General features: G+C 54.4%; 1 protein-coding gene across 7 annotated transcripts in view; it reads left to right on the top strand.

The window, feature by feature from the left end:
- shc1 (SHC (Src homology 2 domain containing) transforming protein 1) overlaps nucleotides 1-21,387 on the top strand; it is a 159,007-nt gene extending 137,620 nt beyond the window's left edge. For 6 of the 7 annotated variants that reach the window (XM_070868655.1, XM_070868657.1, XM_070868656.1 and 3 more), the window contains 3 exons: nucleotides 12,173-12,340; nucleotides 18,841-19,106; nucleotides 20,550-21,386. In XM_070868655.1, the coding sequence (XP_070724756.1) occupies nucleotides 12,173-12,340; nucleotides 18,841-19,106; nucleotides 20,550-20,678 (563 nt within the window). In that variant the 3' untranslated portion in view covers nucleotides 20,679-21,386. Of the gene's footprint in view, nucleotides 1-12,172; nucleotides 12,341-18,840; nucleotides 19,107-20,549 lie in introns of all 7 variants that reach the window. The other variant, XM_070868654.1, reaches the window with a different exon arrangement.
- The last annotated feature ends 2,603 nt before the right edge of the window (nucleotides 21,388-23,990 follow it).

The following is a 23,990-nucleotide window of genomic DNA, read 5'->3' as shown; positions in this document are numbered from 1 at the left end:
CAGGTTAGGTGAGTGGGCAAATGCACGGCAGATGCAATATAATGTGGATAAATGTGAGGTTATCCACTTTGGTGGCAAAAACGCGAAGACAGAATATTATCTGAAAGGCGGCAGATTAGGAAAAGGGGAGGTGCAACGAGACCTGGGTGTCATGGTTCATCAGTCATTGAAAGTTGGCATGCAGGTACAGCAGGCGGTGAAGAAGGCAAATGGTATGTTGGCCTTCATAGCGAGAGGATTTGAGTATAGGAGCAGGGAGGTCTTACTGCAGTTGTACAGGGCCTTGGTGAGGCCTCACCTGGAATATTGTGTTCAGTTTTGGTCTCCTAATCTGAAGAAGGATGTTCTTTCTATTGAGGGAGTGCAGCGAAGGTTCACCAGACTAATTCCCAGGATGGTAGGGCTGACATATGAGGAGAGATTGGATCAACTGGGTCTTTATACATTGGAGTTTAGAAAGATGAAAGGGGATCTCATAGAAGCACATAAGATTCTGACGGGACGGGACAGGTTACATAGAAACATAGAAAACATAGAAAATAGGTGCAGGAGTAGGCCATTCGGCCCTTCTAGCCTGCACTGCCATTCAATGAGTTCATGGCTGAACATGTAACTTCAATACCCCATTCCTGCTATAGAAACATAGAAAATAGATGCGGGTAGAATGTTCCCAATGTTGGGGAAGTCCAGAACCAGGGGACACAGTCTTAGGATAAGGGTTAGGCCATTTAGGAATGAGATGAGGAGAAACTTCTTCACTCAGAGAGTTGTTAACCTGTGGAATTCCCTGCCGCAGAGAATTGTTGATGCCAGTTCAAGAGTGTCGAGGAAATTTTAGCTTAAATTAACTCAGGCGGAGGTTTTCAGAGCCGTGCTTCGAGAGAATTTTATTTCCTAACAAGATATCTCGGAGAGTCCCCTCAGTCCGCACTGAGGCAAAACTCTGAATTTTACAAGAAAACCCCCTCTATCTTTATACAGTTGAAACAGGAATTTTATCTAAAACACACCACACAAGTACATTAATCATATATTCTTGTAAATTCAATCAAAGCAAGAACTTTATCTAAAACACCTCATATGAGAATTAATCATACATCCTGTAAATACAAAGGTCATTTCAGGAGGCAGACTTTTATCTTGTCCTTGCATAGTTTCTCCCTGTCCGCATTCTAATAAGCAGGGTATCTGGAAACTCATGCAAACACTAGACAGTCATGTATTTACAACATCCTTTGTTCCAAGATCTGAGAGATTTGGGTGTTTTCTTTTCTAGCTCCACTAATTTAATTAACTCAGCAAGAAGTGAACTTAACCCTTTCCTTAAAAATAGGGCTTAGATCATTTTCTTCCACAATTCCCTCCTTGTTGATCTTTTACTAGATCAACACAGTTTCTTATATATTCTTTTCTTGTTCAAAAGGGGGTTCATACCCTTCAGGGTAGGGTCGCATTTTAAGACATTCCTCTTCATTATAATCACCTACTTTTCCCTCTATGCGATTTAACCTTCCTTTTATGGACACACTTTTCCTTTCTACTTGGGATACCAGGCTCATTACTTGACGAATTAATTTTTTCAACTTTATCCATATTCCACAAATGATTATTAATAATGTAAGCATCACTACACCCATGATTATTATGGGGTGTGCAGCTAGCTTCAGTACTGCGGAAGCTTTTGGGGACCATCCGAAAAACACATCCCACCAGTGGTGTACCGTCAAAAAGGTAACTTCATCTGTGATTCTTACTAGCTGCCCCTTCTTGTAACTCATTTCAACTCTAAATTGGTGGATGTCTCTGCCTCTTTTTGACAGAGCTTCCTCAATTTGCTTGTCATTACGTATCAAATTGTGCAGTCTGGTCAAATTAATTACAGAGGGTAAGGGTTCAATCTTGTGCACAGACAGATATTTTTCTACATTTTGCCATTGCCCAAAGGTATAAGTTCTTTTTTCTTCAGGGTCATAGACTCCTCTCATGCATTTATTAATGGGGGGCCTATACAAAATTCCATCCAGATAGACAGGTTTATTCGCTGTCATACAGATCTCATTCTGTCCAATTTCCGTAATATCAGTATCATTTGTTGGCTTCAGTTCCCACTTACATACTCCCTTCCATACTTTTCCTTCTTCAAGTAATTCTTCCTCCTGTCTGACTCTCCTTACTGCTAAAATGATCAGAACGCCCAATGTCCATTTATAGTTTTTCCAAAAGTCCCACCTCATCTTCTCTTTTCTGTTTACTTCTATAACACTCTTGAACTAATTCGTTACAATAACAACACGCAAGCACGATGGTAACCGTAACCAAAATAATAAATGCCCAGGCTGGCGCACAAATGAGTTCTGACATTTGTCCCTGGATTTTTTTAGTAACTATAGATACTTTTAAGTCCAAAATACCCAAAATAAGTGAACACAAAATAAGAGCAGGTACAGTTCTTCAGCGAGAAGATGGCTGTTTTCTTAGTCGGGCGACCGTAGTACGTCCTGGTTCAATGTCTTTTCTCTCGGCTGTGATTCGTCAGGGAAATAATATTTACAGCGGGTTGCATGCACCCAGTTCGGGTGCTTTTCCAACTTCAAAGCGGTTCGTGTTGTGAGGATTATCTGATATGGTCCTTTCCACCTAGGAGAAAAAGATTCTTTGTTTAATGTTTTTACTAACACTTGATCTCCAGGCCTGAAAGGTGCATATTTCCTTCCGACAGGGGCACCTGTGTCTGCTTTATTTGTTCGTGCAGACTCCTCGCTATTTCACACATGGCCTGAGCATACTTTAGTGATTTTTCATCATTCCAAATTAATGCTATCTTTTCAGCCGCCAGTGGTGGTTTTCCGCCAGTAGGCATTGGTCTTCCCAACAAGGCTTCATGTGGTGTCAACCCAGTGTTTCGGTTTTTTTGGTTTCTAATTGTATACAGTACCAATGGTAAGGCATCTGGCCACTTTAGTCCTGTCTCCTGACATACCTTGGTGAGGGTAGATTTTATTATCCCATTTACTCTCTCTACAATTCCCGAGGACTGTGGTTGATATGGTATATGTAACTTCCACTGGAATCCTAATGCTTCTGCAAGATTTTGCACTATTTTTCCTGTGAAGTGGGTTCCCCTGTCACTGTTGATTCCCATAGGTATCCCATATCTTGGTACTATTTCTTTAAATAGAAATTTTACTACTGTTCGGGCATCGTCTCTCCTAGTGGCGTACGCTTCTACCCATCTTGTGAACATATCGACAATAACTAATAGATACTTGAGACCTGATACTGGAGGCATGTGGACAAAATCAATTTGCAAATTTTCAAAGGGCATACTTGGCTGGGGTAGATGATCATATCCAGCAGGTGTTTTACCTCTGTTATTTTGTTGACAAATTTGGCATGTTCTAGCAATTTTTTCAATTACTACTGTTATTCCTGGTGCATACCATTGTGCATTAATAGCATGTATCATCCCTCCTTTGCCCATGTGAGCCTGACCGTATGCTAGGTGAGACAGGGGCAAAAATAGAGACCTCGGGCAAACAGTTCGCCCATCAGGGTGATACCAAATGTCGTTTTTGAGAAAACAACCTTGGTGTTCCCAAGTCCTTCTTTCTTGTATAGTAACTTGTTGTTGGGCTGTTTTAAGTTGTTGGATGTCAAGTACCTGTGGAGGGGAAACTGAGACTGCTTGAAGGCAGTCTGCCTGTGCCGAAGCGGCCTGTTTGGCTGCCTCGTCAGCCCTCCTATTTCCTACTGATACTTCATCCTCACCGGTTGTGTGAGCTGCACATTTGATAACGGCTACCTTACTTGGCAACTGAATGGCGTCTAATAGATTAAGCACCAGTTGAGAGTGCTTAATATGCTTTCCACCAGAGGTGATAAAGCCTCTGTTTTACCACAGTTGTCCAAAATCATGGACCACCCCGAATGCATATCTAGAATCAGTATAGATATTAGCAGTTTGATCTTTAGCTATTATACAAGCTCTAGTGAGGGCAAACAATTCAGCAGCCTGAGCCGAGGTTCCGGGAGGCAGGGCAAATGCTTCAACAGTTTCGTGGGGATTTACAATAGCATAGCCTGCCAAAAGCAAATCATCCGACGGCCTGTACGATGATCCATCCGTATAGAGAATAAGATCAGGATTGTCCATGGGCTCTGTGAGCAAATCTGGTCTTGGTAAGGTGGCTATTTCCACCGTTAACAGACAATCATGCTGCTCTGGATCCTCTACTTCTCCAGTAGGAAGAAAGGTGGCTGGGTTCACTACCGGTGCGCGTCGAACGGTATAGTTAGGGTGTGACAGCAGTAATACTTCATAACCTGTTCTTCTGGACGCTGTAAAGTGTTGTGTGGCAGCTGAATTCAAAAGTAATAAGACAGCATGGGCTGTAATGACAGTACATGGATAGTCCAAAACAATAGGTACCGACTTCTCCACCATGACCGCAGTAGCAGCTACAGCATGTAGACATGCTGGCATTCCCCTTACTACTGGAGGCAGCAAAACCGAATAATAAGCAACTGGTCTATTTCCCCCACCATGTTCTTGGGTTAGCACTGCTGTTGCAAATCCTTCTTTCTCATTCACATACATCTGAAAAGGTTTTCCATAATTCGGAAGTCCCAACGCCAGAGCATTAGTAATGGCTTTCTTTAACTGTTTAAATGCCTCCTCTCTCTCTGGGGTCCACTCCACCTTGGGTGGGGCATCATTTAGGGCAGCTGATCTTAGGACCGCATCCCATTCTCGATGATCAGGGATCCATTGTCTACAGTACCCAACCATCCCCAAAAATGACAAGATATCCTTCTTTGTCTTCGGTATGGTGGCACTTTGAATTGTCTGAATTCTTTCTGGTCCGAGCTGCCTCTGCCCTTGAGATATGTGAAAACCCAGGTACTGGACTTGAGTCTGACAAAACTGTAACTTTTGTAACGACACTCGGTGCCCTCTTTCACATAGGCGCTGTAACAGTTTCAGGGAATCTTGCATGCACCTGTATCCATGGCTGGAAGCCACAAGCAAATCGTCCGCATACTGCAGCAGTACAGACTGGTCTGATAATGAACAATCTTCGAGGTCTCTTTTTACTGCTGCTGCATATACTGCGGGGCTTTCGGTGTATCCTTGGGGCAACCTGGTCCATGTGTACTGCTGCTTCTTGTAGGTGAAAGCAAACAGATACTGACTCTCTTGATTTAACGGGATGGAGAAAAAGGCTGAACACAGGTCTATCACAGTAAAGACAGTTGCTGTTGGTGGTATAGCAGATAGTATAATGTTGGTGTCCGGTACCACAGGGGTGATAGGGACTACTATCTTATTAATAGCTCTCAGATCTTGCACAAATCTCCACTCATTCGGCCTATTAACCTTTGGTATGGGCAGTATCGGAGTGTTACACGGGCTCTGTGTCTTTTCTAGAACTCCTTGTTCCAATAATGCAGAAATGACTGGCTCTATCCCATTTTCTGCCTCTGGAGGCAGTCTGTATTGCCTAATGCTTGGTAACACGGCGTTCTTTATCAATTGTACCCGATGGAGTACTGCAGAATGTACTTGCCCAACATGATTCTTATGCTTTGCCCAAAGTTCAGAGGATACTTGATTCAATGCCAGTGGCAGCTTAGGGCTTGGTAGTTCCGGCGGTTGCTGTTTTTCAAAAGTGGAGGCATGTTTTTTTTTCTTTCCACTGGAGAATCCCCCTGTTGTGGGTGATAAAGTCTATCTGAACATTTTGCAATTTTATTACTGCCCAAGGTTGATAGCCGTGTTGCTGTTTTTCTTTTTCTATTTCTACAATCATCGGACCCATATCTTTAGGTTTCGCTGGCGGTTTTACAGCCAAGGTCAGATGGGGTGTCGAGTTCGCTTCTCTATACCGCTGCTGCTGTAAGGGTGTCAAATCCATGGCTACCCCCAATCCTTCTGGTCCAAAATAAATGCGGGGCGTAGCTTCTACTATTTCTTCTTTATTTAAAAAGGATTGTACCAGACACTGGTAAGTTTCAGCTTTTTGGCGAGTGTACCAGGCTGTACAGTGAAGCTGAACTGCCTCAAAGCTTGTCAAAATTATATACATCAATTCTTCAGTATTAGTCAATTTTAGCTTTTAAATTTTGTATAACTTCATGTATCAGGGGGGAATAGAAGTTGCCATTCAATTGCCAACAATAGAGGGCAGCCTTTTCTTTGTTATCTTCCCTTTTCTCTTCTTCAATCCCCTTAAAGAACTGATGGATTTTATTTGGAGGGAGCTCCATGAACATCCCTTCCTTTGTGCAATGAATTGTGGCTCCTAGTTTGCACAAAGTCTGTCTTCCCAATAAAGGGAGAGGTGTTGTTTTAGAGACTATCAGAGTCTCATTATTAACTTGTTGTCCTTCAACTATCAATTTGGTAGGTTCAGATAAAAATTCTTTCATGGGGATACCGGCCACGCCCAAACTTAAGACGGTGGTGTTGCTTACAGGTAATCCCACAGAGGGTGGTACAGAAGACATAGTAGCACCGGTATCCACCAGGAACTTCACATAAGTGTTTCCCACTTTTACTACTGCTAAATGGTTTTCTTCTATGTCCGCTGATAAGCGGAGGGCTGCCGCCTGTACCACTAAGCCTCCGGGGCATCCCTATGCTGATTGGTGCGGGTTGGGGTTAGAGAATGAAAACTGAGGGGCCAATGAAGGTGGAGGTTCGGGAAAATCCCTTTGTAACCCTCCAAGCTGTTTCGGGGGGCATCTGCAATCGCGAGCCCAATGCCCTTTCCTTCCGCAATTTCTACACTCATCTTGGGAGCGATCGCGTTGGGGCCACTGTCCTCTTCCTCTTCCCCGTTCTCGTCCCCCAAACCCTCCTCTATTATTCTGTGCTTGTCCTCTTCCCTTTTGCTGATAGTATTGACCTGTTATTTTAGCCTTGTTGTCTTTATAGGTGAATAGTCCCTCCCTATCCATATTGGCCAGTACTGTAATTGTCTCCTTCCAACTTTTTCCTTGCCAGTCCAAAACCTTTATTTTGTATGTTCTTGCGTGTTGCGGCAACATACAATTTAACAAGGTTTGCACTGCCAAAGGTTCATTTTGCTCCATCGGTATTCCTGCATGTTCGTCCCAACTATTTTTCCATCTGCCTGCAAAATCTATTATTGATTCTTCTGCTTGCTGCAAGCAGCGGGTGACTTCCCCTATATCCCCATGCTTTTTAGCCCCTTGCAGAATTGCGTTCTTTCCTCGGTGTTTCAGCCAATGGGTTAATGACTCGTTGCCGGCATCCAGCAAGTCATCATTAACTCTCCAGTCTCCATTTTCCCCTGTTGGGATGGGGAACATATCTTTTACCCCCTGCCAGCAAGATCCATAGGCCGCTTGCAATAATAATTTAACATCTCCTGGGAGTGGATTGTAAATTGTACATCTTTGCTCAAGCCAGTTGTGAAATGCTAGCGGTTTCCTTACCGGATTTGGGGCGGCCGAGATCATATCTCTGGCTTCTCCAGGGGACCATGGTTTTAAGACTGCCGTAGTTCCTATCATTACCCTAGGATTTTGGCCGACAGGGGTTTGGGAAGTAGAGTCGGCGGCTTCTCTTTTAGCCACTTGCCCTCTTGTTGTTACCCCAGATCTGTGGTCTATGCCCCCTTCTCCGGAGGCTCTGGCTTCCCCTGACCCAGATGCTCCCGGATCTCCTCCATCGGCTCCTCCACTCGGTGGCTGACCCGGAGGGGCTGCTAGTTCCCTCGGAGCTTGATTTCTATGGGCAGCGATTATTTCTATAAGTTCCTGCCAGCTATCTTGTTTTGGGGGTTCTATACGGGGATAGAGTCCTACTGCTGGTGCTGAGGGGATAGGAAAACCCGGAGGACTATAAGACGGAGGTTTTTCACTCTCCCCTCTTTCTTTTTCTTCTGATTTATTTTTAGGGGGTTGATGCCTTTTAGCAACCTCTGTCCATTTTTTAAAACAGTTTTCCATATAGTCCCTGTCCCAAGTGGGGTCTCCCCCTCCTTCCTTGGTTGTTTTTCTCCACTCTTCAATCAAAGACAACTTAAAACTTCCTCCATATGGCCAATCCCCATCAGACCAACCGTACAAATCGCTACTAAACGTTACCGCGTATCTGTCATCTCCTGTTTCTTTAATTACAGTGCCCGCCGGCGAGCCGGGCGGCACAATGGGATCTCCTACCTTCTCTCGTTGCTTTACTACCTTACGGATTCTTTTCTCGGTCTTAGGATGTACTTTCATTCTTTCAGTCGAGAGGTCGTCTTTCTTTCCTTTTCTAGGAGCTGGGCGCGAGCGCCCTACTCGACTAGAGTCGTTTCCCATTCTTCCGGGTGCAACGTCTCGCGGTCTTTTCTGAAATGAGAGTTAGGACAATCCTACAAAATATACAATAATTTACAAAGCGCTCACCGGTGTTCTCTCTCTTCCGCTCAGCTCGGGGTCTCCTTTTGCCTTTTTGTTATTTTAGCTTCTTTGCGGTAGCTACCTTAAATTATGCCTCACCCTCCAGGGGCTCTCGGCAGCTCGTCCCCCTTTCAGCTAGGACGGCCTAGGCACCTTCCTCCTTTCAGCTAGGAAGGTCCTTAAAATTCCTCTTTTCTCTTTAAAAGTTAAATTTAGTTCTTTTGGATCTCGTTTTTTTTTTAAAAAAGAGATCCTGCCTGACTACGCCAGAATCTGTCGAGGAAATTTTAGCTTAAATTAACTCAGGCGGAGATTTTCAGAGCCGTGCTTCAAGAGAATTTTATTTCCTAACAAGACATCTCGGAGAGTCCCCTCAGTCCGCACTGAGGTAAAACTCTGAATTTTACAAGAAAACCCCCTCTATCTTTATACAGTTGAAACAGGAATTTTATCTAAAACACACCACACAAGTTCATTAATCATACATTCTTGTAAATTCAATCAAAGCAAGAACTTTATCTAAAACACCTCATATGAGCATTAATCATACATCCTGTAAATACAATGGTCATTTCAGGAGGCAGACTTTTATCTTGTCCTTGCATAGTTTCTCCCTGTCCGCATTCTAATAAGCAGGGTATCTGGAAACTCATGCAAACACTAGACAGTCATGTATTTACAACATCCTTTGTTCCAAGATCTGAGGGGTTTGGGTGTTTTCTTTTCTAGCTCCATTAATTTAATTAACTCAGCAAGAAATGAACTTAACCCTTTCCTTAAAAATAGGGCTTAAATCATTTTCTTCCACAAAGAGGGAGTTAGATATGGTCCTTACAGCTAAGGGTATCAAGGGGTATGGAGAGAAAGCAGGAAAGGGGTACCGAGGGAATGATCAGCCATGATCTTATTGAATGGTGGTGCAGGCTCGAAGGGCCGAATGGCCTACTCCTGCACCTATTTTCTATGTTTCTAAGTTCAGAGAAGATTCACTCGGTTGATTCCGGAGATGAGGGGGTTGACTTACGAGGAAAGGTTGAGTAGGTTGGGCCTCTACTCATTGCAATTCAGAAGAATGAGAGGTGATCTTATCGGGACGTATAACATTATGACGGGGGTTTGACAAGGTGGATGCAGAGAGGATGTTTCCACTGATGGGGGAGACTAGAACTAGGGGGCATGATCTTAGAATAAGGAGTCGCCCATTTAAAACTGAGATGAAGAGAAATTTCTTCACTGAGGGATGTAAATCTGTAGAATTCGCTGTGGAAGCTGGGACATTGAATAAATTTAAGACAGAAATAGACAGTTTCTTAACCGATAAGGGGGCGGGCAGGGAAGTGGAGCTGAGTCCATGATCGGATCAGCCATGATCGGATTAAATGGCGGAGCAGACTTGAGGGGCCGTATGGCCGACTCCTGCTCCTATTTCTTATAAGAAATAGACCATTTGCCCCTCGAGCCTGCTCCACCATTCACTAAGATCACGGCTGATCTTCGACCTCAACTCCACTTTCCCGCCCGATCCCTCAATTCCCTTAATATCCAAAAATCTATCGATCTCAGCCTTGAATATACTCAACGACTGAGCCTCCACAGACCTCTGGGGCAAAGAATCCCAAAGGTTCACCACCCTCCGAGTGAAGAAATTCCTCCTCATCTCAGTCCTAAATGGCCGACCCCTTATCCTGAGACTGTGTGACCCCCTGGTTCTAGACTCCCCAGCCCGGGGGGAAACACCCTCCCTGCATCTACCCTGTCGAGCCCTGTCAGAATTTTGGATGTACCAAAAAGTGCAGCGAGTTCTCCACCTGGCATCCCCAACAGCCCAACCTTAGATTTATTGGTCATCCCTCCAATTGCCTCTTGTGGGATCTTGCTATGCAATGAATGGCGCCCGCATGCGCCTGGTTTGCGTAAATAGCATCGCCCCAAAGTGGAGACATTTGAACGGTGTGACGAGCTGCTTTATTAAACGCCAGCTGTTTTTGCACCCTGTCCCGGCTGACCGGAAATGTCTCCAAGGAATTGCTTTGCTGCGCAGTCGCTGCTGTGACTCGTAGAGTTGGACACATCGCCATCGCACAAATAGCACCGAGGTGAATGCCCTTGTTGATCCGGTTTTGGTGGCCGAGGGAGGAATTAGCCGAGGGAAAACAAGACTTAATAACTTGGATTTCTGTCACGCCTTTCACGACCACCGGACGTCTCAAAGCGCTTAACAGGCAATGGAGTACTTATTTGGAATGTGGTCACTTGTTGTAATGTAGGAAACGCGGCAACCAATTTGCGCACAAGCAAGCTCCCACAAACATATGACCAGCGTACTGAAGGAGCGCCGCACTGTCGGAGGGGCGGTGCTGAGGGAGTGCTGCACTGTCAGAGGTGCCGTCTTTCGGATGAGACGTTAAACCGAGGCGCTGTCTGCCCCCTCAGGTGGGCGTAAAAGATCCCATGGCACTATTTCGAAGAAGAGCAGAGGGAGTTCTCCCCTGTGTCCTGGGGCCAGTATTTATCCCAAAATCAACATAATAAAAATGGATTATCTGGGTCATTATCAAATTGCTGTGTGTGGGAGCTTGCTGTGCGCAAATTGGCTGCCGCGTTTCCCACATTTCAACAGTGACCACACTCCAAAAAGTACTTCATTGGCTGTAAAGCGCTTTGAGACATCCGGTGTCGTGAAAGGCGCTATATAAATTCAAGACTTTCTTTTTATGTTTTGGTGGAATGGAATAGTTTGTTTTGCTTCGCGAAAGCTATGTGCACAACGTGAACATAAATAACTGATCACACGCAGTTATCAATATCTGGATAAGGCCGAGAATGGCATGTCTGACTCCAAACTTGGGAGGATGAGGACGGGAGAGATGGGAGGAATTCAGGTGGATTGGCCTTCAGAAAGGATAAACGGGAAAGACATTTGAAGGCAAGGTTTTTTCAACTTCGAATTGAGACAAAGAACTCGACGTGCCGTTGGGCACTCTGGTTTGGGAAGAGCCCTTACAAGTTCGATAGCCCTGTCCAAATTCCACCCGGGGCCCCCTAAAAAGAGAATATAAGAAATATCGAATGGACCTTTCAGGGCAGACGGTGCGGAGAAGAACTGTTAGCGCACAGCAGCCGTTTGTCTGATCGGGACCGGTACTAGCTACTTGTCATGGTCGTACGTCTACGCGGATGTTGCCTCGACTGGAGAATTTTAGCGATGAGGAAAGATTGGATAGGCTGCGTTTGCTTTCTTTGGAACAGAGGAGACTGAGGGGGAGACCTTATTGATGTGTGTAAAATTATGAGATAGAGTGGCTAGGACGGACCCGTTTCCCTTAGCGGAGGGGTCAACTACCAGGGGGCATAGATTTAAAGTAATTGGTCGGAGGGGATCTGAGGAGAATTTTTTTTCACCCAGAGGGTGGTGGAGGTCTGGGGTGGAACTCACTGCCAGAAAGGGTGGTAGAGGCAGAAATCCTCACCACATTTAAAAAGGATGTGCCATAAGCTACCTTTAGGGCACCAAGAGCTGGAAAGTGGGATTAGGCTGGGTGGCTCTTTGTCGGCCGGCGCGGACACGATGGGCCGAATGGCCTCCTTCCGTGCTCTAAATTTCTGTGACAATATGGCACTGTCCTGATTGTGTGTTGTGTTTGACTATATTTCAACGAGCGCTTGCGTAATAAAACGCCGTTTGGCACACGGGACCCTTTGGGTCATGTGTGTGGGACCAGTGATCCGTATCATACGCTGTGTCTCCTCCGCTTCCCAGGTGTTTCCCAGAGGTTTGCACAGCCTGGGTTTGCGGCCGGCAAGAGCGGCAGCCGGTCGGACCTGTTCGACGATCCGTCCTACGTGAACGTCCAGAACCTGGACAAGTCCAAGCATCCCGCGGGCGCACACACCAACGGCAACATTCAGAGGGACGTCTTCGATATGAGTGAGTTGGGGGGGGGGGGTGTATGTGGGTGGGAGCAGTGGGGGGTATGCGAGGGGGTGGGGGGAGTGAGGGTGTGTGTGGGTGGGGGGGGAGTGAGGGTGTGTGTGTGGGTGGGGGGGGAGTGAGCGTGTGTGGATGGGGGGGAGTGAGGGTGTGTGTGTGGGTGGGGGGGGGAGTGAGGGTGTGTGTGGGTGGGGGGGGAGTGAGGGTGTGTGTGGGTGGGGGGGAGTGAGGGTGTGTGTGGGTGGGGGGGGGGAGTGAGGGTGTGTGTGGGTGGGGGGGAGTGAGGGTGTGTGTGGGTGGGGGCGGAGGGTGTGTGTGGGTGGGGGGGAGTGAGGGTGTGTGTGGGTGGGGGCGGAGGGTGTGTGTGAGTGGGGGGGAGTGAGGGTGTGTGTGTGGGTGGGGGGAGTGAGGGTGTGTGTGTGGGTGGGGGGGGTGAGGGTGTGTGGGTGGGGGGGGTGTGTGTGGGTGTGTGTGGGTGGGGGGGAGTGAGGGTGTGTGTGGGTGGGGGGGAGTGAGGGTGTGTGTGGGTGGGGGGGAGTGAGGGTGTGTGTGGGTGGGGGGAGTGAGGGGGTGTGTGGGTGTGGGGGTGTGTGTGGGTGGGGGGAGTGAGGGGGTGTGTGGGTGTGGGGGGGTGTGAGGGTGTGTGTGGGTGGGGCGGAGGGTGTGTGTGGGTGGGGGGGGAGTGAGGGTGTGTGTGGGGTGGGGGGGAGTGAGGGTGTGTGTGGGTGGGGGAGAGTGAGGGTGTGTGTGGGGTGGGGGGGAGTGAGGGTGTGTGTGGGTGGGGGGAGAGTGAGGGTGTGTGTGGGTGGGGGGAGAGTGAGGGTGTGTGTGGGGTGGGGGGAGAGTGAGGGTGTGTGTGGGGTGGGGGGAGAGTGAGGGTGTGTGTGGGGTGGGGGGGAGTGAGGGTGTGTGTGGGTGGGGGGGGAGTGAGGGTGTGTGTGGGTGGGGGGGGAGTGAGGGTGTGTGTGGGTGGGGGGGAGTGAGGGTGTGTGTGGGTGGGGGGGAGTGAGGGTGGGTGGGGGCGGAGTGAGTGTGTGTGTGGGTGTGGGGGGGAGTGAGGATGTGTGTGGGGTGGGGGGGGGAATGTGTGTGTGGGTGGGGGGGGATGTGGTGTGTGTGTGGGTGGGGGGGATGTGTGTGTGGGTGGGGGGGAGTGAGGGTGTGCGTGTGGGTGGGGGGAGTGAGGGTGTGTGTGGGTGGGGGGGGAGTGAGGGTGTGTGTGGGTGGGGGGGTAGTGAGGGTGTGTGTGGGTGGGGGGGTAGTGAGGGTGTGTGTGGGTGGGGGGGTAGTGAGGGTGTGTGTGGGTGGGGGGGGAGTGAGGGTGTGTGTGGGTGGGGGGGAGTGAGGGTGTGTGTGGGTGGGGGGGGAGTGAGGGTGTGTGTGGGTGGGGGGGGGAGTGAGGGTGTGTGTGGGTGGGGGGGTGAGGGTGTGTGTGGGTGGGGGGGAGTGAGGGTGTGTGTGGGTGGGGGGAGTGAGGGTGTGTGTGGGTGGGGGGGGAGTGTGGGTGTGTGTGGGTGGGGGGGGAGTGTGGGTGTGGGGGGGAGTGAGGGTGTGTGTGGGTGGGGGGGGGGAGTGAGGGTGTGTGTGGGGGGGGGGGAGAGTGAGGGTGTGTGTGGGTGGGGGGAGTGAGGGTGTGTGTGGGTGGGGGGAGTGAGGGTGTGTGTGGGGGGGGGGAGTGAGGGTGTGTGTGGGTGGGGGGAGTGAGGGTATGTGGGGTGGGGAGAGTGAGGGTATGTGGGGTGGGGGAGAGTGAGGGTGTGTGTGGGGGGGGGGGAGTGAGGGTGTGTGTGGGTGGGGGGAGTGAGGGTGTGTGGGGGTGGGGGGAGTGAGGGTGTGTGTGGGTGGGGGGTAGTGAGGGTGTGTGTGGGTGGGGGGGAGTGAGGGTGTGTGTGGGTGGGGGGAGTGAGGGTGTGTGGGGGTGGGGGGAGTGAGGGTGTGTGTGGGTGGGGGGTAGTGAGGGTGTGTGTGGGTGGGGGGGAGTGAGGGTGTGTGTGGGTGGGGGGGGGAGTGAGGGTGTGTGTGGGTGGGGGGGAGTGAGGGTGTGTGTGGGGGGGGGGGAGTGAGGGTGTGTGTGGGTGGGGGGGAGTGAGGGTGTGTGTGGGTGGGGGGAGTGAGGGTGTGTGGGGTGGGGGGGAGTGAGGGTGTGTGTGGGTGGGGGGGAGTGAGGGTGTGTGTGTGTGGGTGGGGGGGAGTGAGGGTGTGTGTGGGTGGGGGGAGTGAGGGTGTGTGTGTGGGTGGGGGGGAGTGAGGGTGTGTGTGTGGGTGGGGGGAGTGAGGGTGTGTGTGTGGTGGGGGGAGTGAGGGTGTGTGTGGGTGGGGGGGAGTGAGGGTGTGTGTGTGGGTGGGGGGGGAGTGAGGGTGTGTGTGGGTGGGGGGGAGTGAGGGTGTGTGTGGGTGGGGGGGAGTGAGGGTGTGTGTGGGTGGGGGGGGAGTGAGGGTGTGTGTGGGTGGGGGGGGAGTGAGGGTGTGTGTGGGTGGGGGTGGAGTGAGGGTGTGTGTGGGTGGGGGGGGAGTGAGGGTGTGTGTGGGTGGGGGTGGAATGAGGGTGTGTGTGGGTGGGGGGGGAGTGAGGGTGTGTGTGGGTGGGGGGGAGTGAGGGTGTGTGTGGGTGGGGGGGAGTGAGGGGTGTGTGTGGGTGGGGGGGGAGTGAGGGTGTGTGTGGGTGGGGGGGAGTGAGGGTGTGTTTGGGTGGGGGGAGTGAGGGTGTGTGTGGGTGGGGGGGAGTGAGGGTGTGTGTGGGTGGGGGGGGAGTGAGGGTGTGTGTGGGTGGGGGGGGAGTGAGGGTGTGTGTGGGTGGGGGGAGTGAGGGTGTGTGTGGGTGGGAGGGAGTGAGGGTGTGTGTGGGTGGGGGGGAGTGAGGGTGTGGGGGGGAGTGAGGGTGTGGGGGGGAGTGAGGGTGTGTGTGGGTGTGGGGGAGTGAGGGTGTGTGTGTGGGTGTGGGGGGAGTGAGGGTGTGTGTGGGTGGGGGGAGTGAGGGTGTGTGTGGGTGGGGGGGGGAGTGAGGGTGTGTGTGGGTGGGGGGGGGGAGTGAGGGTGTGTGTGGGTGGGGGGGAGTGAGTGTGGGTGGGGAGGAGTGAGGGTGTGTGTGTGGGTGGGGGGGAGTGAGGGTGTGTGTGGGTGGGGGGGAGTGAGGGTGTGTGTGGGTGGGGGGGAGTGAGGGTGTGTGTGGGGTGGGGGGGAGTGAGGGGTGGGTGGGGGGGAGTGAGGGTGTGTGTGGGTGGGGGGGGGAGTGAGGGTGTGTGTGGGTGGGGGGGGGAGTGAGGGTGTGTGTGGGTGGGGGGGAGTGAGGGTGTGTGTGGGTGGGGGGGAGTGAGTGTGGGTGGGGAGGAGTGGGTGTGTGTGTGGGTGGGGGGGAGTGAGGGTGTGTGTGGGTGGGGGGGAGTGAGGGTGTGTGTGGGTGGGGGGGAGTGAGGGTGTGTGTGGGTGGGGGGGAGTGAGGGTGTGTGTGGGTGGGGGGAGTGAGGGTGTGTGTGGGTGGGAGGGAGTGAGGGTGTGTGTGGGTGGGGGGGAGTGAGGGTGTGGGGGGGAGTGAGGGTGTGGGGGGGAGTGAGGGTGTGTGTGGGTGTGGGGGAGTGAGGGTGTGTGTGTGGGTGTGGGGGGGAGTGAGGGTGTGTGTGGGTGGGGGGGAGTGAGGGTGTGTGTGGGTGGGGGGGGGGAGTGAGGGTGTGTGTGGGTGGGGGGGGGAGTGAGGGTGTGTGGGTGGGGGGGGGAGTGAGTGTGGGTGGGGAGGAGTGAGGGTGTGTGTGTGGGTGGGGGGGAGTGAGGGTGTGTGTGGGTGGGGGGGAGTGAGGGTGTGTGTGGGTGGGGGGGAGTGAGGGTGTGTGTGGGGTGGGGGGGAGTGAGGGTGGGTGGGGGGGAGTGAGGGTGTGTGTGGGTGGGGGGGGGAGTGAGGGTGTGTGTGGGTGTGGGGGGGAGTGAGGGTGTGTGTGGGTGGGGGGGGGAGTGAGGGTGTGTGTGGGTGGGGGGGAGTGAGTGTGGGTGGGGAGAGTGAGGGTGTGTGTGTGGGTGGGGGGGAGTGAGGGTGTGTGTGGGTGGGGGGGAGTGAGGGTGTGTGTGGGTGGGGGGGAGTGAGGGTGTGTGTGGGGTGGGGGGAGTGAGGGTGGGTGGGGGGGGAGTGAGGGTGTGTGTGGGTGGGGGGGGGGAGTGAGGGTGTGTGTGGGTGGGGGGGGGAGTGAGGGTGTGTGTGGGTGGGGGGGGGAGTGAGGGTGTGTGTGTGGGTGGGGGGGAGTGAGGGGTGTGTGTGGGGTGGGGGGGAGTGAGGGTGTGTGTGGGGTGGGGGGGAGTGAGGGTGTGTGTGGGTGGGGGGGGGGAGTGAGGGTGTGTGTGGGTGGGGGGGGGAGTGAGGGTGTGTGTGGGTGGGGGGGGGAGTGAGGGTGTGTGTGTGGGTGGGGGGGAGTGAGGGTGTGTGTGTGGGTGGGGGGGAGTGAGGGTGTGTGTGGGGTGGGGGGGAGTGAGGGTGTGTGTGGGGTAGGGGGGAGTGAGGGTGTGTGTGGGGTAGGTGAGAGTGAGGGTGTGTGTGGGTGGGGGGGGAGTGAGGGTGTGTGTGGGTGGGGGGGGAGTGAGGGTGTGTGTGGGTGGGGGGGGAGTGAGGGTGTGTGTGGGTGGGGGGGAGTGAGGGTGTGTGTGGGTGGGGGGGAGTGAGGGTGTGTGTGGGTGGGGGGGAGTGAGGGTGTGTGTGGGTGGGGGGGGAGTGAGGGTGTGTGTGGATGTGGGGGGGGAGTGAGGGTGTGTGTGGGTGGGAGGGAGTGAGGGTGTGTGTGGGTGGGGGGGGAGTGAGGGTGTGTGTGGGGTGGGGGGGAGTGAGGGTGTGTGTGGGGTAGGGGTGACTGAGGGTGTGTGTGGGTGGGGGGGAGTGAGGGTGTGTGTGGGGTGGGGGGGAGTGAGGGTGTGTGTGGGGTAGGGGGGAGTGAGGGTGTGTGTGGGGTAGGGGGGTGTGGGGGGGGGGGAACTGAATGGACACAAGTCCGTCCAGGCTGACGAGAGGGCAGGCCGTTTAATGGCTGCTCGCTTAACTTTTTAAATCTGGATGTATCCTGATTTAATATCATGAGTAGACGCAGAGAGAGCGTTCCACTTGTGGGGAAGATCATCATCATAGGCAGTCCCTCGGAATCGAGGAAGACTTGCTTCCACTCTTAACATGAGTCCTTCGGTGGCTGAGCAGTCCAATACGAGAGCCACAGTCCCTGTCACAGGTGGGACAGACAGTGGTTGAGGGAAGGGGAGGGTGGGACTGGTTTGCCGCACGCTCCTTCCGCTGCCTGCGCTTGGTTTCTGCACGCTCTCGGCGACGAGACTCGAGGTGCTCAGCGCCCTCCCGGATGCACTTCCTCCACTTAGGGCGGACTGGTCTTTGGGCCAGGGACTCCCAGGTGTCGGTGGGGATGTTGCACTTTATCAGGGAGGCTTTGAGGGTGTCCCTTTAACGTTTCCTCTGCCCACCTGGGGCTCGGGTGCCGTGAAGGAGTTCCGAGTAGAGCGCTTGCTTTGGGAGTCTTGTGGACAATGTGGCCCGCCCAGCGGAGTTGGTCAAGTGTGGTCAGCGCTTCAGTGGGGAAGAGCATAACTAGGGGGCCGTCAATATAAGACAGTCACTGATAAACCCAATGGGAAATTCAGGAGAAACTTCTTTACCCAGAGAGTGGTGAGAATGTGGAGCTCGCTGCCACAGGGAGGGGTTGAGGTGAATAGTATCGATGCATTTAAGAGGAAAGCTGGATAAACACATGAGGGAGAAGGGAAATAGAGGTTTAGGTGCATAGGGTGAGATGAGGGAGCATACCTTCCTGGGTTTTGTACTCTCCGCCTGTTTATAAAATCCCAGATCCCACCTTTTTTAACCTGTCCCGCCACCTATAAAAATTTGGACACGAGCAGCCCCAGGTTCTCTGCTTTTGCATCCCCTTTGGAATTGAACCATTTGACCAGACTGATCCCTGGGATGAGAGGGTTGTCCTATGAGGTGAAATTGAGTAGATTGGGCCTGTGCACTCAAGTTTAGAAGAATGGGAGGTGATCTCATTGAAACGTATAAGATTCTGAGGGGGATTGACAGGGTAGATGCAGGGAGGGTGTTTCCCCCCGGGCTGGGGAGTCTAGAACCAGGGGGTCACACAGTCTCAGGATAAGGGCTCGGCCATTTAGGACTGAGATGAGGAGGAATTTCTTCACTCGGAGGGAGGTGAATCTTTGGGATTCTCTGCCCCAGAGGGCTGTGGAGGCTCAGTCGTTGAGTATATCCAAGGCTGAGATCGGTAGAAGGGAATCCAGGGATATGGGGATCGATAGAGTTTTGGACAAGAAGGGAATAGGGCGGGAGAGTGGAGTTGAGGTCGAAGATCAGCCGTGATCTTATTAAATGGCGGAGCAGACTCGAGGGGCCGAATGGCCGACTCCTGCTCCTGTTTCTTGTGTCAAGTTGAAATGTACTTTCAATCCCGAGCTCTGTGCCCTACCGCTACTTCCTGGTGACATGTCTCCGTCTGTGTCTGCTCCAGAGCCCTTCGAGGACGCCCTGCGATCGCCCCACCTGGCTCCCCCCACCAGCAGCCCGCCCACCCACATCACGGCCTCCATGGAGGAGCAGCTGCGGAAGGAGGTCTGGTACCACGGCAAGATGAACCGCAAGGAGGCGGAGAAGCTGCTGCAGGCAAACGGCGACTTCCTGGTGCGCGAGAGCACCACCACGCCCGGCCAGTACGTACTTACAGGGTTACAGAATGGCCAGCCCAAACACCTCCTGCTCGTCGACCCCGAGGGCGTGGTAAGTGTCTGCACTGGTGGCAGGCGTGTGTGTGTGTGTGTGTGTGTGCACCCGGCACCCCTCCCCATCTCTGTAACCTCCTCCAGCCCCTACACCCCTCCCCATCTCTGTAACCTCCTCCAGCCCCTACACCCCTCCCTATCTCTGTAACCTCCTCCAGCCCCTACACCCCTCCCTATCTCTGTAACCTCCTCCAGCCCCGACACCCCTCCCCATCTCTGTAACCTCCTCCAGCCCCGACACCCCTCCCCATCTCTGTAACCTCCTCCAGCCCCGACACCCTCCCCATCTCTGTAACCTCCTCCAGCCCCTACACCCCTCCCTATCTCTGTAACCACCTCCAGCCCCGACACCCCTCCCCATCTCTGTAACCTCCTCCAGCCCCGACACCCCTCCCCATCTCTGTAACCTCCTCCAGCCCCTACACCCCTCCCTATCTCTGTAACCTCCTCCAGCCCTACACCCCTCCCCATCTCTGTAACTACCTCCAGCCCCGACACCCCTCCCCATCTCTGTAACCTCCTCCAGCCCCGACACCCCTCCTCATCTCTGTAACCTCCTCCAGCCCCGACACCCTCCCCATCTCTGTAACTACCTCCAGCCCCGACACCCCTCCCCATCTCTGTAACCTCCTCCAGCCCCGACACCCCTCCCCATCTCTGTAACCTCCTCCAGCCCCGACACCCCTCCCCATCTCTGTAACCTCCTCCAGCCCCTACACCCCTCCCTATCTCTGTAACCTCCTCCAGCCCCTACACCCCTCCCCATCTCTGTAACCTCCTCCAGCCCTACACCCCTCCCCATCTCTGTAACCTCCTCCAGCCCTTACACCCCTCCCCATCTCTGTAACCTCCTCCAGTCCCTACACCCCTCCCCATCTCTATAACCTCCTCCAGTCCCTACACCCCTCCCTATCTCTGTAACCTCCTCCAACCCCTGTGAGTGTATGATGGGACAGTGTAGAGGGAGCTTTACTCTATATCTAACCCCGTGCTGTACCTGCCCTGGGAGTGTTTGATGGGACAGTGTAGAGGGAGCTTTACTCTGTACCTAACCCCGTGCTGTACCTGCCCTGGGAGTGTTTGATGGGGACAGTGTAGAGGGAGCTTTACTCTGTATCTAACCCCGTGCTGTACCTGCCCTGGGAGTGTTTGATGGGACAGTGTAGAGGGAGCTTTACTCTGTATGTAACCCCTGTACCTGCCCTGGGAGTGTTTGATGGGACAGTGTAGAGGGAGCTTTACTTTGTATCTAACCCCGTGCTAAAGCAGTGGAAACAAGTTAAATTCTCCAACTTCATTTGCAACAAAAGTAACTGAAATAAATACATAAGCAGGACGAGGACTGGTACGAGAATGACGGCACCTAACTATTGGTTTCTGTTATGTGTTCCTCACTAACTCCTGTATCTCCCCTTTTTTTCTCTCTCTCCCTCGTTTACAGGTGCGGACTAAGGACCACAAGTTTGAGAGCGTCAGTCACCTGATCAGCTATCACATGGACAACCAGCTGCCAATCATATCGGCCGGCAGCGAGGTGTGCCTGCAACAGCCCGTGGAGCGGAGGTCGTAGGTCGAGGCGGGTTGGGGGTCACGGGCGTGGGGTTCACAGCAGTCACTTGACCGCGGGCTGGGGCTGGGGCAGGCAGGCATCAGAAATCACGCCGGAGCAGATTCTGTATTTCCTACAAGACTGAAACGCTGCTTAAAAAAAACCAAACGAACACTTCGATAAACTTTCCTTCGAAAGTGGCCAGGACGGACATAATCTTCAGCGCCGTTTGGCAGAAACGAAAGGCTTGTCCAACATCCTGGGTCACGCTGGGCAGTCACCACTCTACTTCATTCGCCGCCCGGATTCCCATCACTGTTTCTGGATCAGAATATCCTGACGTTCCAACATTCGGATTATCCTCCTGTAATGTTGCACCCTCCGTATCGGGCATTGGTCGTGATCTTTTACCTGGCATTTCTCTTTCGCTTTCTCTCTCTCTTTCGCTCGCTCTTTTTCTCTCTCCTCACTCTCTTCCCCCTTCTCCCGTTCCCGCCTCCCCTTCTCCCGTTCCCGGCTCCCCTTCTCGCGTTCCCGGCTCCCCTTCTCGCGTTCCCGGCTCCCCTTCTCCCGTTCCCGGCTCCCCTTCTCCCGTTCCCGGCTCCCCTTCTCCGGTTCTGGCCTCCCCTTCTCCCGTTCCCGGCTCCCCTTCTCGCGTTCCCGGCTCCCCTTCTCGCGTTCCCGGCTCCCCTTCTCGCGTTCCCGGCTCCCCTTCTCGCGTTCCCGGCTCCCCTTCTCGCGTTCCCCCGCCTCCCCTTCTCGCGTTCCCGGCTCCCCTTCTCGCGTTCCCGGCTCCCCTTCTCCCGTTCCCGCCTCCCCTTCCTCCCGTTCCCGGCTCCCCTTCTCGCGTTCCCGGCCTCCCTTCTCGCGTTCCCGGCTCCCCTTCTCCCGTTCCCGCCTCCCCTTCTCCCGTTCCCGCCTCCCCTTCTCCCGTTCCCGCCATCCCCTTCTCCCGTTCCCCTTCTCCGTTCCCCTTCTCCCGTTCCCCTTCTCCCGTTCCCCCTCTCCCCCTCCTCTCTTTCTCACCTCTCCCCCTCTCTCTTTCTCGCTCTCTCTTGCCCCGCGCTCTCCTCGCTCTCCCTCCCACCCCTCTCTCCCTCCCACCCCTCTCTCTCTCCCGACCCCCCCCGACCCCCTCTCTCACCCCTTTCTCTTCGCTCTCTTTGTCTCTTAGCACACTCTCTCTCTCCTCACTCTCCCTCGCTCCTTTCTATCTTTCTCTCCTCTCGCTCTCTCTCTCTCTCTCTCTACGACTGTGCAGTCAGTCACCCTGCCCTGGAGACGGTTGTGGGAGGGAGGTCACTCCCCTGGGGCCAGGGCACCAGCGGGCGGAGCTGTAACTGTCGGGGGTTTGGGGGGGGGGGGGGGACGATCGCCCGCAAGCTGCACGAGGCGGCTTCGCATTGAGCGGAAGCTGGTACAACGGCCCGGCGGATGAAGGTACCAAACCTGTGTCAAACTAATCGAAGTGAGAGCAGAGGTCGCCAGCCCGGTCGCTGTCTCGCGACTCCCTGTGGGTGTGACCGTTGGGTGAGGACTGGACCCCGGGTTTGGGATGCCTCCCTTGCTCGAATAGCCTCGTGACCCAAGACTCGGACCTGTACAAATTTGGATGAGATACTGCGGGGGCGGGGGCCGTGGTCGGGACTGGTGGTGGCCATGGAGCTGTCAATCGATCGCAGCCCTGGTCGTGGTGCCAGGAAATAATTTTTAAACGCCATTTGTTTTGCTAAATTTAGCTGCAGGTCACGAGCAAGTGTTGCCTGCAAACAATCTGCTGGGACTGGCATCATCCACAACCCCCCCGCCCCCCTCGCCCTCCCCCTCTCATCCCCCCCCCCACACCCCACCCACTCCCTGTTCCCCCCGCCCCTCCCACTCCCTCCCTCCCACTCCCTGTCCCCTTCTCTCTCCTCCTCCCCTCCCACTCGCTCTCCTCCTCCCCTCCCACTCCCTCTCTCCCCACCCCCCACTCCCTCCTCCCCCTCCCTCCCTCTCCCCCCCCCCACTCCCTCCCTCTCCCCCCCCCCACACCCCACCCACTCCCTGTTCCCCCGCCCCTCCCACTCCCTCCCTCCCACTCCCTGTCCCCTTCTCTCTCTCCCTCCCACTCGCTCTCCTCCTCCCTCCCACTCGCTCTCCTCCTCCCCTCCCACTCCCTCTCTCCCCACCCCCCACTCCCTCCCTCCCCCCACTCCCTCCTCTCCCCCCCCACTCCCTCCCTCTCCCCCTCCCTCCCTCTCCCCCCCCCTCCTCCCTCTCCCCCCCCCACTCCCTCCTCTCCCCTCCCCCACTCCCTCTTCTCCCCTCCCCCACTCCCTCTTCTCCCCTCCCCCACTCCTTCTTCCCCTCCCCCACTCCTTCTTCCCCTCCCCCACTCCTTCTTCCCTCCCCCACTCCCTCTCCCCTCCCCCACTCCCTCTTCCCCTCCCCACTCCTTCTTCCCCTCCCCCACTCCTTCTTCCCCTCCCCACTCCCTCTTCCCCTCCCCCGCACTCCCTCTTCCCCCTCCCCCACTCCCCCCACCCCACTCCCTCTTCCCCCTCCCCCACTCCTCTTCCCCTCCCCCACTCCCTCTTCCCCTCCCCCACTCCTTCTTCCCCTCCCCCACTCCTTCTTCCCCCCCCACTCCTTCTTCCCCCCCCCACTCCTTCTTCCCCTCCCCCACTCCTTCTTCCCCTCCCCCACTCCTTCTTCCCCTCCCCCACTCCTTCTTCCCCTCCCCCACTCCTTCTTCCCCTCCCCCACTCCTTCTTCCCCTCCCCCACTCCTTCTCCCCTCCCCCACTCCTTCTCCCCTTCCCCACTCCTTCTCCCCCTCCCCCACTCCTTCTCCCCCTCCCCCACTCCTTCTCCCCCTCCCCACTCCTTCTCCCCTCCCCCACTCCTTCTCCCCCTCCCCCACTCCTTCTCCCCCTCCCCCACTCCTTCTCCCCCTCCCCCACTCCTTCTCCCCCTCCCCACTCCTTCTCCCCCTCCCCCACTCCTTCTCCCCCTCCCCACTCCTTCCTCCCCTCCCCCACTCCTCCTTCCCCCTCCCCCACTCCTCCTTCCCCTCCCCCACTCCTCCTTCCCCTCCCCCACTCCTTCTCCCCCTCCCCCACTCCTTCTCCCCCTCCCCCACTCCTCCTCCCCCTCCCCCACTCCTCCTTCCCCTCCCCCACTCCTCCTTCCCCTCCCCCACTCCTCCTTCCCCTCCCCCACTCCTCCTTCCCCTCCCCCACTCCTCCTTCCCCTCCCCCACTCCTCCTTCCCCTCCCCCACTCCTCCTTCCCCTCCCCCACTCCTCCTTCCCCTCCCCCACTCGCTCTTCCCCTCCCCACTCGCTCTTCCC

The sequence above is a fragment of the Pristiophorus japonicus genome, chromosome 30 (assembly GCF_044704955.1).
Source record: "Pristiophorus japonicus isolate sPriJap1 chromosome 30, sPriJap1.hap1, whole genome shotgun sequence".
Lineage (NCBI taxonomy): Eukaryota > Metazoa > Chordata > Chondrichthyes > Pristiophoridae > Pristiophorus > Pristiophorus japonicus.
The sequence above is the reverse complement of the archived record's forward strand: the minus strand, read 5'-3'. Positions and strand labels throughout refer to the sequence as shown.